Consider the following 14,729-nt stretch of genomic DNA (forward strand, 5'->3'; position numbering starts at 1 on the left):
CTACGTACCAATACCAATGTGAATCTAAGTCCTTTCACTGATCACACGGTCAAATGTATTACATTTACTATAAAAATAGCGAATAAAATAACACAGGAAAATAACCTGGAATAATAACACTGAAAAGCACATAACACATATAACACATAACATACAGTTGTTCCTATATATTGAACTCACCTTCAATTAACCGTGGGTTAAAATACTAATTTGGACAGCACTTCGGCTTTAAATATGACTTTCTATGTTGAAAACCGGGAGCTTAATTGAAAACCGGGTTTTGCGAAGGTAGGGCTTCAAAACCGAAAATATAAAATTTCTAGGTTTCTCGGGAGCTTCGGGACGTGTTTCAGATGCTAAAATTGATATCGGGGCTTCGGGGAAAGTCAAAATAGTGAATATATGGAATTAGGGTGAAAAAGTGACAAAATTTCAAAGTTATTCGGAAAGTCTCGCAGGTCTCCCTTTTATAGGGTGTGAGACCGAGGATTACATGGCTGAGGAAGCTCCACGTCGTAGCTATGAAGCTCGTATCCGGAGGGGAGGTGCGGCTCATGCGAGCTTCGGACACGCGGCAGGAAGTGCGAGGGCCACGAGGTTGCTACGAGGCTTGGACGTGGCTTCGTATGCGAAGGGCAAGTGGCGAGGAAGCAGAGCTCGGACGCGACACGCGTCACACTTCGGATGTGGCACGTTTCAGTGACATAGCTGCTTCGTGCGAAGGACGTGGCCGAATCTGGACCACTCATGCGAGATTTCTCGGAAATTGAGCCCCAAACTTCTAAAATCCACAAATTTCGCATACGAGCTCCGTTTTTTACGTTCTTTATATGTCAGCGTAGCTAAAATTACGCTCTACAACTTTCGTTTAGACTTCGTTGGCTAATTTTGAATTTAGTTTTAATATTATTATTTTTTTCAGACCGGGACAGGAAAATCCGTTAAAAATTCATAACTTCTTCATCCGACATCCGTTTTTGTCAGACTTTTTACGGTTGTACTACAAATGAAGAGACCTTTGATTCTGGTTTAGGATGTATCAGCCAAATATCGCTCGATCTAAAATTCGAGTTTTTAGCTGTGTACTGCTAATCCGAAATTTAGAAAAATCATAACTTCCTCATACGAAGTCAGATTTTGGTGTTCTTTTTTATCGAACTTCTCGGTTTAACGAATTACGACTTTCATTTAGATCAACAAGGCTAAAAAGCAGTTTATCAAAAACTCACTTTTTACGTCATTCGGCGCCGTGTCGGTTTTCTCGCGGATCTTCGATTGGTCATAACTTCTTCGTTATAACTCGGATTTTGACGAGGTTTTTGCCTACAAGTTTCTAACGAGATAATTTACAACTTTCAATAATAAAATTTTACTTATTTAAAATTTTATATTTTCGCTAAATTTCACTATTTGGCTTTTAATTGGAATCTCATAAGACTTCCAATATTTTCTGAGTGATTCTAAACATACTTTTACTTCATTTCTAGTAAAAACCATTTGTTAGAACTCAACACTCAATTTCACATAGTATTTCACAATTTTATTCATTACAAAACACGATTTCAAAACGTGTATGTTACAACTGGACAGCCCTCACTGGGCCTTCAATCTATCTGGCCAACTCTCAGATACTTCAGCATGTCTAGTCCACGCTCTCGAGCCTTCAACCTGTCTGGACCGTTCTTCGGGCCTTCGGCCTAACTGATATACCCCGATGGGTCTACAGTCTATCCGGACCGCCCTGGGTCTGTTTGCCTAGAGCACGAAGCAGGACCGGCTCAATCCACCTGCAATCATACAATCAACACATAAATATCATATGCTAGCTAGCATGCACAAACAATCAAATCGATCTAACAGATCACTAATCATAGCATCATCCTATATACCAGGATACCGACCTAACAAGTCACTAACATAACATCATCCTATATACCAGGATACCGACCTAACAGGTCACTAACATACCATCATCCTATATACCAGGATATCGACATAACATGTCACTAAGCATATCATCATACGATAACAAGGATAACAATCCAAAAGGGCCGACATTGGTGCCTTCTGTTAGTATAGTGAGGACAACTCGCCTCACAAATAGTGTTGAGCAAATAAAGTCAAATCCCAACACACAGCTCCAAGATCAACTGCCTGTAATCACCATATAAGTGATTCCATTAAAATCCCAAATTAGCAAAATATCCCCAGAAGTCAAAACTTGGTCAAAGTCAATGGTCAAGGTCACCAACCCATGTTGACCCAACTTGTCTAGTTCATCTACTGACTCGTCGAGTTCCTTCAGAACTTAGAAACCAAAAACTCGAGTCAACTCGCCGAGTTACCTGAGTATCTCGTCGAGTTCTTCATTATCCAAAAGACCGGGAAAACCCTAATAAACTCGTCGAGTCATCTCGCCCACTCGCCGAGTTCACTCAGAATCCAGAAGGCGGCTAAACCCCATCCAACTCGTCGAGTTGGCTATGCAACTCGTCGAGTTCCTTCAGCCCTTTTCTCATTTAGATGTTTTAAGCGAAACGAAGGCTCCAAGCTTTAGATCTAGCCTCCTAGGGTGCAGTTACCGCGTAAAGTTTCCAACTTTACGTGCATGCAAGGCCTTAAAGGGATTAAAAAACTAGAACCAAGCTTAATAAGAGGTTTAGGGCATGGAGAAAGGCTAAAGCTTGCTAAAGTTGAGAACTTTATGTCCATGAGGTCCTAGAGGATTCCATATCTGAACTCCTCACTTTAAAACATGATCAATACCAAAAATGCCTCAAGAGTATGCTAGAAATGACCCTAAACTCTTGAGTGGATAGATCTAACAAGAAAATGATTAAAGTAATGACTTTTTACGTTCAAATGAATGCCAAAATGAAGTAGATGTTGGATCTACAAGCTCCTTCTCATTCCAAGCTTCTCAATCTTTAAGTCTCTTCAAGAAATGCACCAAACACACACTCTTTAGCCTCACACAACCTCAAATAGGAGGTTAGCTCGATTAGGGTTTTTTTCTGGACGTGGAGGTCGTAAGAGAGGCTGGAGAGAGGACTTAAGGTCCTTTAAACAGGGTGTAAACCCTAGAAATTAGGGTTTTCATGCACAACCTCAACTCGTCGTATTGGGGTCCTCCAACTCATCGAGTAGGTTCTATAATCCATGTGGCCATATGAGTTTCTACACGACGAGTTAGGGACTCCCAACTCGTTGAGTAAGCTTTCTTAAGTGCATAAAATCCCTAAAATCACCTTCCTTGAAATCGGGATATTATATATTTCTTTTTTAGATTATGGATGCTAATGATTGCCCTCCTCCACAACTGATCTCCCTCATTTTGTAGCCTCTACCACCATTTAGTGAGAAAAGGTATGTTCTAAGCCTTTAGAGAGCCGACTCTAAGGTCTCCATCCTTTTTCTCTACAACTACCTTGGACCAGTTCACCCAATGTATCTTGTTTTTTTCTTGAATCCCGCCCTATAAAAATGTACGCCTTATTTGTTTAAGTATGTCAATAATACCCTGTGGTACTTTGAACAAAGAAATATAATATGTTGGAAGGCTATTTAGGACTGATTTTATTAAGGTGAGGCGTCCGCCAAATGAAAGAGCTTTGGTCTTCCTGCAAGTTGATAATTTGGACTTAAACTTATCAACTATATGCTGCCAGTTTTTCTTTAATGACATGTTCGCACCAACTCGAACCCCCAAATAGGTAAATGAGAAAGCCCCTTCCAAACATCCCAAGACTCTTGCCATTCATTGAACCTCTTGAGAAGACACTCATATGCCAAAAAGTCTGGACTTGAAGAAATTTACTGAGTCGAGATGAAATATGAAAACATTTAAGTATACGAGATAAATTCTTGATGCTTTCGTTGCACCATTCACTGACACAAATTGCGCAATCTGCGTAAAACAAATGAGAAAGCAATGGCCCCTCGTTTGGAAGTTTGACATCTTTGATTAACAAGTTGCTGCAAGCATTGTTGATTGCTACATTCACGCATTCCATTGCTATAATGAAGAGAAATGTCGATAGAGGGTCACCCTACCGTACACCTCAAGAGATAGGAAATTCATTCGTTGGAGATCCATTGACAAGCACCGAAGGCATTGATGATGCAAGACATCCCCTAATCCATGCTCTCCCATAAAAAACATAATTGAGTCCAAGTAATTTCAATTTATGCAATCGAGTAACTTGATTTTAAGGAGGAATAATTTTTTTGGACTGTTTGGCCCACGAAACCATTTCATTGATTACAAGGGGGCATCTCCCGATGAGTAAAAAAAAAAAAAAAAAAGCAAACTGTTGTGGGAATAAAGGTTATTATTATTAAATAGCTTGTAAATTTACAAACACTCACATAAACTTTTTCAATAATTGTTGTGGGTGCTCTAAAATGAATTTTGTTATTTTTAGGTTGCTTATTGTGAAAATTATAAGGAAAAATAGTTATATCTGTGGTTGTAATTAGTTACTAACGCATACTTAACGTCACTACAATTCCACAATTGATTGTAACGTCCAAAATGGATTGTCCCTGCCTGTCGAGTCTTAATAAGATACCTTTCACATATAGTTATTATATAAAAGGCAAAAAAGAACACATCTAACTGGCGAATACTTTAATCACCTATTCTTCAATAGACGATAGAAAAATATACACCACGAAAGACAAAAAGGTTAAAACGACAACACTACGGAAATATTTTAACTAATACTAAAATCCACCGAGGAATGTAACATATGAGTCAAAAGAAAAAATACAGTATAACTTTGTTTAAACTTTATTTAATTTCAAAATCTACCCTCTTTCATTTGGATACCCTTCTAACTCTTCCCACGCAATTGTCTTTAGGCCTTGAATGAGGTAAATACATAATCGGGCATTCTGGATTTTCCCTTTCAAACCTGCAATACAAAATAATATATTTAATAATAATAATAATAATAATAATAATAATAATAATAATAAATTATGTTTCACCTAATCGGGAATCAAACTAGTTTTAAAATTAGTTGACTTTGAAAGCAAATTTTCAACTTCATATGATGAAAACTTTAATAAAAGTTTGACACCAAATGTATCATTTTTTAGATAAGCATGGAATATCTCCACTCATTTTGAGTATCAAAAAGAACTTGTTTGACCCAAAAAGTCAATACAAATTTTGACTTGGTTTATATGGAAACTTACTCATAATTTAGTAGAAAATGGTGGAGGAAGATGGCAATCTCTAGCTTGGCAAGGTCATTTCCAGGGCAAAGCCTACTTCCTGCTCCAAATGGAAGAAAAGTTCCTGGCTTTGGTACAAGATCCTGGTCAAACATGTTTACATTAGTCAATTTGTACAAGTTATAAAGCAATTGGTACAAGTTAAAACAGACTTACATCCCATCTTGATGGATTAAACTCTTTAGGTTGGGGATAAAGTTCAGGATTATGGTGAACACTCCTAAACCAGAGCAACACTTTCCATCCTTTAGGAATGAAGTAACCTAAGAAATATATTAAAAAAAAAAAAAAATTATACATGATTAGAACCCAAGTCAATCGTAAGTTGATGTATTTTTGGTATTTAATTATCATATATAAAAATCACACCTTTGATATCGACATCCTTTTTAGCTTCACGGAACGTCATGAGCGAAAATGTCACCAAACGAAGCGTTTCATCAATCACCTTGGAGAGATACTCCATTTGCCTATACTCTTTCAAGGTCAAACCCTCTTGTGTTGGTGGCATATTCTTAACAATCATCTCTTGTTCTTCCTAATGAAAATTCACCCAGGTTTTTTTTTTACTTAGATTACTTTCTTGATTTTGTTACAATCTACTAGTTTAGATTACTTTCTTGATTTTATTACCTTTGCTATGTGGAAAAATTCCGGATGTGCTTGGAGAAGAATGGTAGACCACATCGTGATGTGTCCCGAAGATTCATGGCCCGCGTTTAGGTACATAACTAATGTATCGATTATTTCCTCATCATCTAGTTTTCTTCCTTTCTCGTCTGTAGTGTCCAGGAGAGCATCAAGCATGTCTTTCTTGGACATCCCTTCGTTTGCCTCTCGTTTCTTCCTACGTTCATGTACAACCGTTTGCAAAATGGCCACAAGGTTCTTCCGCGCCTATAAATTTGTAATCATCATAATAAACATTTAAAAGTTAAAAGTTAAGATAATGTACAACAAATGGAAGATAATATAAAATGAATGAAACAAAGGCACAAAAGCAAACCTTAAGTGCATTATAATATGCAAAACCAGGAATATTAATGGCCATAGCTCTAACGCCGTAGTTAAGCACAGTGTACTCTTTCTCCAATGCATCCATTACGTGTTCGCTCTCAGTGCTAAGGAAAATGTGCATGATTATCTGAAAAGTTAGCTTTCGCAGGTGGGTGAGGAACTCAATCCGCCCCATTTTTGACCATTTCTCCAATGCTAAGACCACATTGGTCTCAATGTACTGCATGTATGTAGACAAGGCTTCGTGTCCGTTTACTGGTGCTGCAGTCAACTTACGAAGCCTTTTATGATCTTCGTACGAAATTCCAATAAATGATTTTTTTCCGATGAGTTCCCGGGTGGCAGTTGGCCACCCTGGCTGGAATGCTTCGTCATCAAACAATACTTTCCGACATGCTTCGGGAACAGTCACGATGATGCTAGGGCTACCAAACATAAACGACTTATATAAACCCCTAGACCCAAATCTGTATTTAAAAAAAAAAAAAAAACAATGTTTACTTAACAAAAACATATATATATATATATATATATATATATATATATATATATATATATATATATATATATATATATATATTATTGAAATATGGGAATTAGGATGATAGTAAATACTAATTAATAGAGATAATAAGATACATATATAGGAGGTGTACAATAATTGTTTAAATAACTGTCGTTTAATGATAAAGACGATGATAGTGACAAAAGTTGCCTGCTCTAGAAAAAGTCCAATGATTCAGTTTTAGTTAAAAAAATTTAAAATGAAGCATATTGATTTAAATAAGTCTATGGATGAAATATAGGTGATTAATAATATTTGAAAGAGAAAGTCAATATATGTGTAGCATCAAGAATATATTAATAACAATAACAGGTATTACGTAGCTTCTTCAAAAAAAGTCTTGAAGCGAAATATTGTGTATTTAAAAAATAATCAAAACTGATAATCTAATAAGTATAGAGAATCGTTGGTATCGTTATTAATTAAAAACTAAACTGGTTAACAATTGTATTCTTTCACCTATCATTTTTTAATTGAATAAGACTGCAAATTTGGTTGTTATGATTTACAGGTCCAAAAAAAATTCTAACTTGTACCACCACGTCCAAAATGAAAACATTTTTATCTATCATATTCAACTTCTATTTATTATCTTAGAAATAGAATACATTATGTAAAATACAAAAACACCCCTAAACAAAGAGTGAAATTACAAAAGAGCACTTCATTTAGTCGGTGCATAGGATTTCGAAACCAAAAAAAGGGGGCTCTTGTCAATTAGCACCCCTCTTAAGTTGCTACTGGTTCTCCTGCTAATGCATCGGAAATGTGCAAAGAATTCTGTTTCTTATGATTTTATAGGAACCTCCGTCGTGTATAAAAAAACTGAAATTTTATTTCTAATTTAATTGAATAAAAGAATTTAGTGAATATCCTTTAGAGGGAAGTGCTTGTCTTTTCACATAATTAACTAGATAGAGAAAGTGACACGTCCAACTCTTCCTAAAAGCAAATATCTTTTCCTTATTTTCTTGGACAAAATAGCTACAAAAATGTTGCATAACAACAATTTGAATTGTATTCTCGAGTATGATATAAGCTACATTTTAGAGAAAAAACACAAACAATTTAATAATGCATGCAACATAACTTTCTTGTAAACCATATCCTGTATTCCCACTCTAGTTTTCGAACCCAAAAAGATGAGACATTTGTTGGTGGCGTAGAAGCATATTATAATCGGAAAGAATATATTCCATTATATAGCTATAGTGTTTCATAAAAATTATAAGTGTTTTTCGTAGTATACATGCACTTCAAAATAAACCCTTTGTATGCTTATTTCAAATTATTCCAAAGCAATAGAGAATCGTTTACTATTTCCATTTCATTTATAATGAATAAATCTTTGGATCATTATATTCTTTGTTTATTCTTTATAATAGTTTAAAAGAAGGAGAAGATGTTAATAATAAGAACGAAAGGTGTGAGTTACCTGCGAAGGAAAGTGGAGATGAAGGCATCAGGATCATTAGACTTGAAAGCTCTGAGGAAAGACCACATGTTTCCGATGAACGGCCAACCCATATCACCTGGTGGCAGACACTCCCTCTTCTTCTTCTCCAAATTCCTCTCATAAATCCATATATTCACACTCTTCAAAACCCATTTAAGAATCAACATTAATCCCAGAAAAATTCCCACATAATAACTCATCCCTCCAAATCCATCGGCCCCCATTTTTAAACTTCACAACCGGTTCCCTCTTCTTTCTCTCTCCCTAACCGTATATATGTATAGAGATATCCCTTTCAACAGCTTTTGATCAGTTGTATTGGTACAGAAAGAGAGAGAGATAGTGGATGGAGATGTGTAGATAGAATAGTGAAGAGAGGATAGAGATAGAGAGAGAGAGAGATGGAAATGGTTGTAATGGTTATGGGTGTTTTTGGTGGATTCCTTCGTGTATCTGTATATATAGGGAGATAAAACACACACGAAGGAGGGGTGGGGTATATATCTTACACCATAAATGTTTAATGGTTAGTAAAGAAAATATTCGAAAATATGTACTCTTTATATGGTATAATATTAATATATAAATAATAATATTTATTTTATGCCATTACGTTTTTCTATAAATAATAATTTTCTTATGTTGTAGGGTAAACTACAATTTTCTTAACAACATAATTTTTTTTTTTAAACTGAAAGCTAATTTATTTTTAATTATTATCATCTATATCTCAAGTGATGTTTGAACCCATGACCTCTCAAATAAAAAAATCACTCCTTACCGTTAGATCAAAGACCATTTAATCTATACTTTTATTAAGCGCCACTACAACAATCGGACCCTGTAGAGACGACAATTTCAGACCCTATGGAGACGACAAGTCGTTGGCATAGGCGTGTCGGCATAGGTCTGTTAGGTCGTCGGCATAGACGTTGTCGGTATAGCTAGCTCTATTGCGACGGCATGTCGTCGGCACAGATTTTGTCAACGATATTTTCGGGGAAAAAAAATAAAGTTTTATTAAAATCCTATGGCGACGACAAGTCGCCGGGATAGCTATGGAGACGACTAGTCGTCTGGACAAGTTGAAGCTATTACGACGCCATGTTGTCGCTATAGGGTTTTATCAGTTAACGATTATGGACCTATAGCGACGACTTGTCGTTGGGATAGCTACTGGTTGTTTTTTTAGCTTTATAGGTTTTGTACATTACAATTCCTGCATTTTTAACAAATCCAAAAAACATTGAAGCATATATCAATTGAAATACATTAACTAGGTACCATTGTTCAAATTCAAAACATCAAACTCAAGTTTAATATTACAATAAGTAGTTAACTAACATTGTTCATAATACTAAAAAAACATCAATCATCATTATCATTAGCGTCTTCTTCTTCTTCTTCTTCTTCTTCTTCTTCTTCTTCTTCTTCTTCTTCTTCTTCCATCCTTTCGGCAGATTGTTGAGAGCTACTTGCTTGTGTGTTATAGTTGAATCAAAAGTTAGGAAATGGTGGTGGTTGGAAGTTCGGAATACAAGCCGCCAATGATGCATTATATTGTTGCAAATATTCTTGCATTTGTTGTGCATCTAATTGGGATTGAGATTGGGGTTGGGATTGAGACGATTTGGAAGTGGAAGGCCGTTCATTTGGAATTAAACCGAAGTTGGCGGTTGGTCTCTTACCCACCCCGCGAGCATGTCCATGTCTCGTCCCAAGGACACGTTCTAAACATTCTTCCTCGTTTACTTCTCCTCCTTCCCCAACCTCGTTTTGCATTTTCTCATATTCCATTTGAATTTTCTCCTAAAATAAAGAAAACAATTAACGTACGTTAATTAAAACAAACAACTAAACTTAAACATTCAAAAAATAATAATATTCTTAAAACAAGAACCTATAATTAATAATAATATATTTAAACAACATATTCATTTCGTTTATCACTTACCCAGTCTTCTTCTGCTCGACTTGTACACCAACTCGAACCTTCTTTGTAGCGCATTTGTCTCCAACCCTCAATATGTTGCGGCTTGATTCCCATTTGTTCCTATAATAAGTGAAAAAACAATAAATATATTTGTACAAATGTTAATAACAATTTTAAATAATACTAATGTATTTTATTACCTCTAAATAACGCCGTTGAGCATAGGGTCTACATCCGTGAGCACTTGTGTGTGGAAGTTTCGACCTAGTAACTTTATTTTTTTTCCGACGTGCGTCTATATTCCTCGGTCAAAAACAACAAATCAATCATATCGTTCCAAGCTTGGACGGTTCAATCATTCGGTGGATGTCTTCTTGCCCTTTCCACATTACGATATCCACCAACTCTTTCAAAATGTTTTTTTTATCTGATACTTGCGCTCTCGATAAGCTATTTGCATATCTGCTTGGATAACCGCTCGAAGGGGTTCCCACAAGTTTGTGCCCTGATACCTATTAATATCAAAATAAGTCTGCAAAAGGAAAAACATATTTGATTAGTAAAAAAATATTTAATAAGTGTAAAATTCAATACATATAAAATATATTGTATATTTACCTCTAGCTCGGGATATAAATCAGCTTTGTACATGGTAGGAGCACGACGCCAAGTATGATAATGCAACGATACCTTTGATCCCACCAGATTTGAGATCAGTCTGACAAACATTTGCCCGTTGTCCCCTATAAATCGATACGTCCCCCCGGAGATATCAATTCTCAAATCCAAAGGCCTACACTTGTTTTTTTCATACTCATCGTACAAATTTAAGTTTCTCCCTTTGCCACGCACATTCACATTCCCATTCTTCGCTTGTGCTATATTTACATATACAATTGGAAATTTAGAACTTTAAAACTTTAATATATCTAATAATTAAAAATTTCATATAACTTACAAGATTGGCAACCCGATGGTACACCGTATGCAATCCCGTGTGGAGGTCTATCCCCACCGTCTCCTCCGTTTCCCCTCGCGACTTCTGCCATCTATTTAACAAATATTATAAACATTCAGAAAAATATAATAAAACTACAAATAAGCAACATTTCAAAATTTAACAAATATTATAAGCAATCAGGACATATAATAACAATAACATACCGTCAATCAGATTCATCACTAGAACAATATACATGTACAACATCATCATCACTATCATAATTTTCATTATTTATTTCTTCATCTGAAGATTACGTATCATCATCATCATTTTCATCGTTAATGAAATCGTCATCGTTTATATTAGGAGCAACATTCCTCCTAGCAACCACACTTGATTCACCAACTTCACCTAAAGTCGTCTGCATAGGTAAGGTGCCTAAGTCGACAACCAAGGTAAAATCAGTTGATTGAGTGTTGTTCACAACATCTATCTCATTCACAACACCAATACTTGGATGATTCCAAAGTTTTCGATGATGAACCTCTTCCACAACTCTCGAGTTATTGTTTTGAGTGGGATCTTGGAGATAAAATACTTGTTTAGCTTGTGTGGCGAAGATGTATTGTTGATCATGAAACCACGTTTTACCGACATACCATTCATGACTGGTATCGATAAGAATCATATTATTTATAGTCTTTAAACGTCCATTACGTAATGAGGCATTGAACCATTTACCACGAAAGAGTACAACTGATTTATCATATAAATAATGCAACTCTATGATCTCCTCTAATTGACCATAGAATGGTGTACCGTCTTCTCCGAATGTAACAACACCACTATTTTGAGTAGCGCGTCGGAGATCACGACTATTCACGACAAATAGAAATGAAAATAAAATACTTTAATTAACAAGATAAAAAAAAAGTATGTTGGTATTAATAACTTTTATAGTTTAAATATTTTTAACTTAATAAACATATTTTTATTAGTTTTATATTATTTTGCTATTTTTTTGTTTATTTTTATCTTGTATATTGACATTAAAGTTTATTAGTTTGTTTAAAACATTAACATGATTCAAACATATATGGTCGAAAGATCAATCACGGAGAATACTAAAAATAAAAAATACTTTTAATATATTTATTTTTTTTACAGCACCATAAACAAGATAAAAAATACTTTTAATAACAACGTAATTTTATTATTTTGTTTTATGTTATAACTTTTAAATAGAAATGAAAATAAAATACTTTAATTAAAAAGATAAAAAAAAGTATATTGCTATTAATAACTAAACAAATTAAACACAATTCATACATATTTTACATTTTATACATAAACTTTTATACCAATCTAAACAAAGATCATAATCATACAAAATTTCATTCCAACCTAAACAAAAATCACATAAAATTTCATACAAACCTAAACAATTTCAATTTCATATATCAACCCAAACAACATCAATTTCATACAATGTCATATACCAACCTAAACAACATCAATTTCATACAATTAATTTGTTTAAAGTATAAACCTAAACATACAACAACACAATCACATATATATATATATATATATATATATATATATATATATATATATATATATATATATATATATATATATATACAACACAATCACACACACACACATATATATATATATATATATATATATATATATATACAAACACAATTACACACACACACACACACATATATATATATATATATATATATATATATATATATATATATATATATATATATATATATAACAAACAAACAATTTCAACACAATTCAATGTCAATTTCAATAAAAATTAGAAGAAAAAAAAAAACTAACCTTTTGTTCTTGTGATGTTCCTTTTTTTGGCTAGTCAAAGAAGCAAGTAATACTCCGGTGGTGGCTGGTAGTGGCCACAGGCGGCAACACTAGACGGTGGAAGGGTGAGGCAGTCACTAGGTCGATGGAGCTTCACCACCGGTTCCTACACACCAAAAAACCCCAAATTAGGGGTAAAATTCAATATCAAACAACAATAAAAAACAAATTAGGGGTAAAAACAACCTTGGATTGGGTTAATCGTCGGATATTGTCGTTGGGTAGCCGATTTCGTCGCTTGGGAGGAAAGAATGCAGAAAGAAGTCGTTGTGTGCAAATGAAAGAAAACTGTGTATCTGTTTTAGGGTATACCCCTATGCCGACGACATATCGTCGGTATAGGGTCGACATAAACGACGACGTATCATTTATTCCTGAAATATATATATATATATATATATATATATATATATATATATATATATATATATATATATATATATATATATTAAAAACCATGTGCCGACGAAGTCGGTATAGGGTATCCCAAAACTACGTTGTTCACTTTTTCTCGCACTTGGAATAAAAATAAATGGAAAATACTTTTTTTTTTTTTACCTATATCGACGACACGTCGTCGGTATAGATTTTCATATTACCGCCAATATTTTCGTTGTTCCCGCCAGACCTATGGCAACGACTTGTCGTCGGCACAGATGTAATGGTCAAAGGATATTGGTCAAAAGTTTCAAAAACCATGGCGACAACTAGTCGTCGGCATAGGGTACCTGTAGTGACGACGTTTGTCGTCGGGATAGCCGTGGTCGCCTTAGTTTAATATTCTTGTAGTGTGCAATATTTTATATAATTGATTATGACAACCATTAATTGATGATTTTATAGATTTTTTAAAGTTGTGTTAATTGTATTAAACGTATATTGCTCTCTCTGAAGAATATATAAATAACAATACATTTGATATATAGAATCACTACTAACTCAAGAAAAATATGTCTTGTAATAATCATTGAAGTGGAAAAACTCGTTTGATAACTCTTCATATTTGAATAAAAACTCTCTTTAAACACATGATTTTTTTTGTTAACAAAACTTATTTATATACTACATATAGCTAAAATGTGTATAAATGAGAGGAAAATAAAAAATCGTTACCAATTAATACCCATAAGTTAAGAAAAAAAAAGACTTGTGTTGTAATGACTAATTACTTTAAATTTTAAATCATAAGTACACATAAATTAGAATTTTTTTAAGTTGTAGCAATTTCAAATGAATGAGGATCGTGTATTTCAACCACTATTATAATAGATATATAGATATAGATACCCAAATGCTTTCCTTTGAGTTTATTATATGGAGGTTCTCATTTTGGGTTGATAAACTTACTTCAGGAAATGCTCTCATGTTACTACGATACAGAGATGAACAAACCATGGAAGCAAGTGCAAAACATCCGTCTTTTTTTTAAAGCAAGTACATAACTTATTCTATACCCCATGAAACATCAAATGAAGCTTTATGTTATGGTTTCCATCATCATGCTTCCGGTTAGAATAGGGTTAGAGGGACCAAGGGTCACAGTTTATCAGAAATTATGGTAGTGTATTGATATTAATTAATGAATTTTTCAAGTAAATTACAATAAGCCGTTTATAGAAGGAAATCCCAAGAAACCACTGCAATCCTTGTCTATATGTTAGTGTGATTGAGTCAA

At 34.3% G+C, this 14,729-nt stretch overlaps 1 protein-coding gene across 2 annotated transcripts; it reads right to left on the bottom strand.

Moving 5' to 3' along the window:
* Window positions 1-4,688: 4,688 nt before the first annotated feature.
* Window positions 4,689-8,724, bottom strand: LOC145041853 (ent-kaurenoic acid oxidase 1-like). Of its 2 annotated transcripts, none has more exons than XM_078990060.1 (7): window positions 8,259-8,724; window positions 6,248-6,683; window positions 5,875-6,138; window positions 5,611-5,779; window positions 5,398-5,504; window positions 5,203-5,324; window positions 4,689-4,916 (listed from the first exon to the last, which is right to left on the bottom strand). In XM_078990060.1, the coding sequence occupies exons 1-7, from the start codon at window positions 8,501-8,503 to the stop codon at window positions 4,820-4,822; spliced, it is 1,440 nt and encodes a 479-aa protein (XP_078846186.1). In that variant the 5' UTR covers window positions 8,504-8,724; the 3' UTR covers window positions 4,689-4,819. The 2 variants fall into 2 exon arrangements, with proteins under 2 accessions (XP_078846186.1, XP_078846185.1); XM_078990059.1 differs by having other exon boundaries at window positions 6,248-6,725.
* Between the last annotated feature and the right edge of the window lie 6,005 nt (window positions 8,725-14,729).

This window comes from Lactuca saligna, chromosome 4, assembly GCF_052625555.1.
Source record: "Lactuca saligna cultivar CGN05327 chromosome 4, ASM5262555v1, whole genome shotgun sequence".
Lineage (NCBI taxonomy): Eukaryota > Viridiplantae > Streptophyta > Magnoliopsida > Asterales > Asteraceae > Lactuca > Lactuca saligna.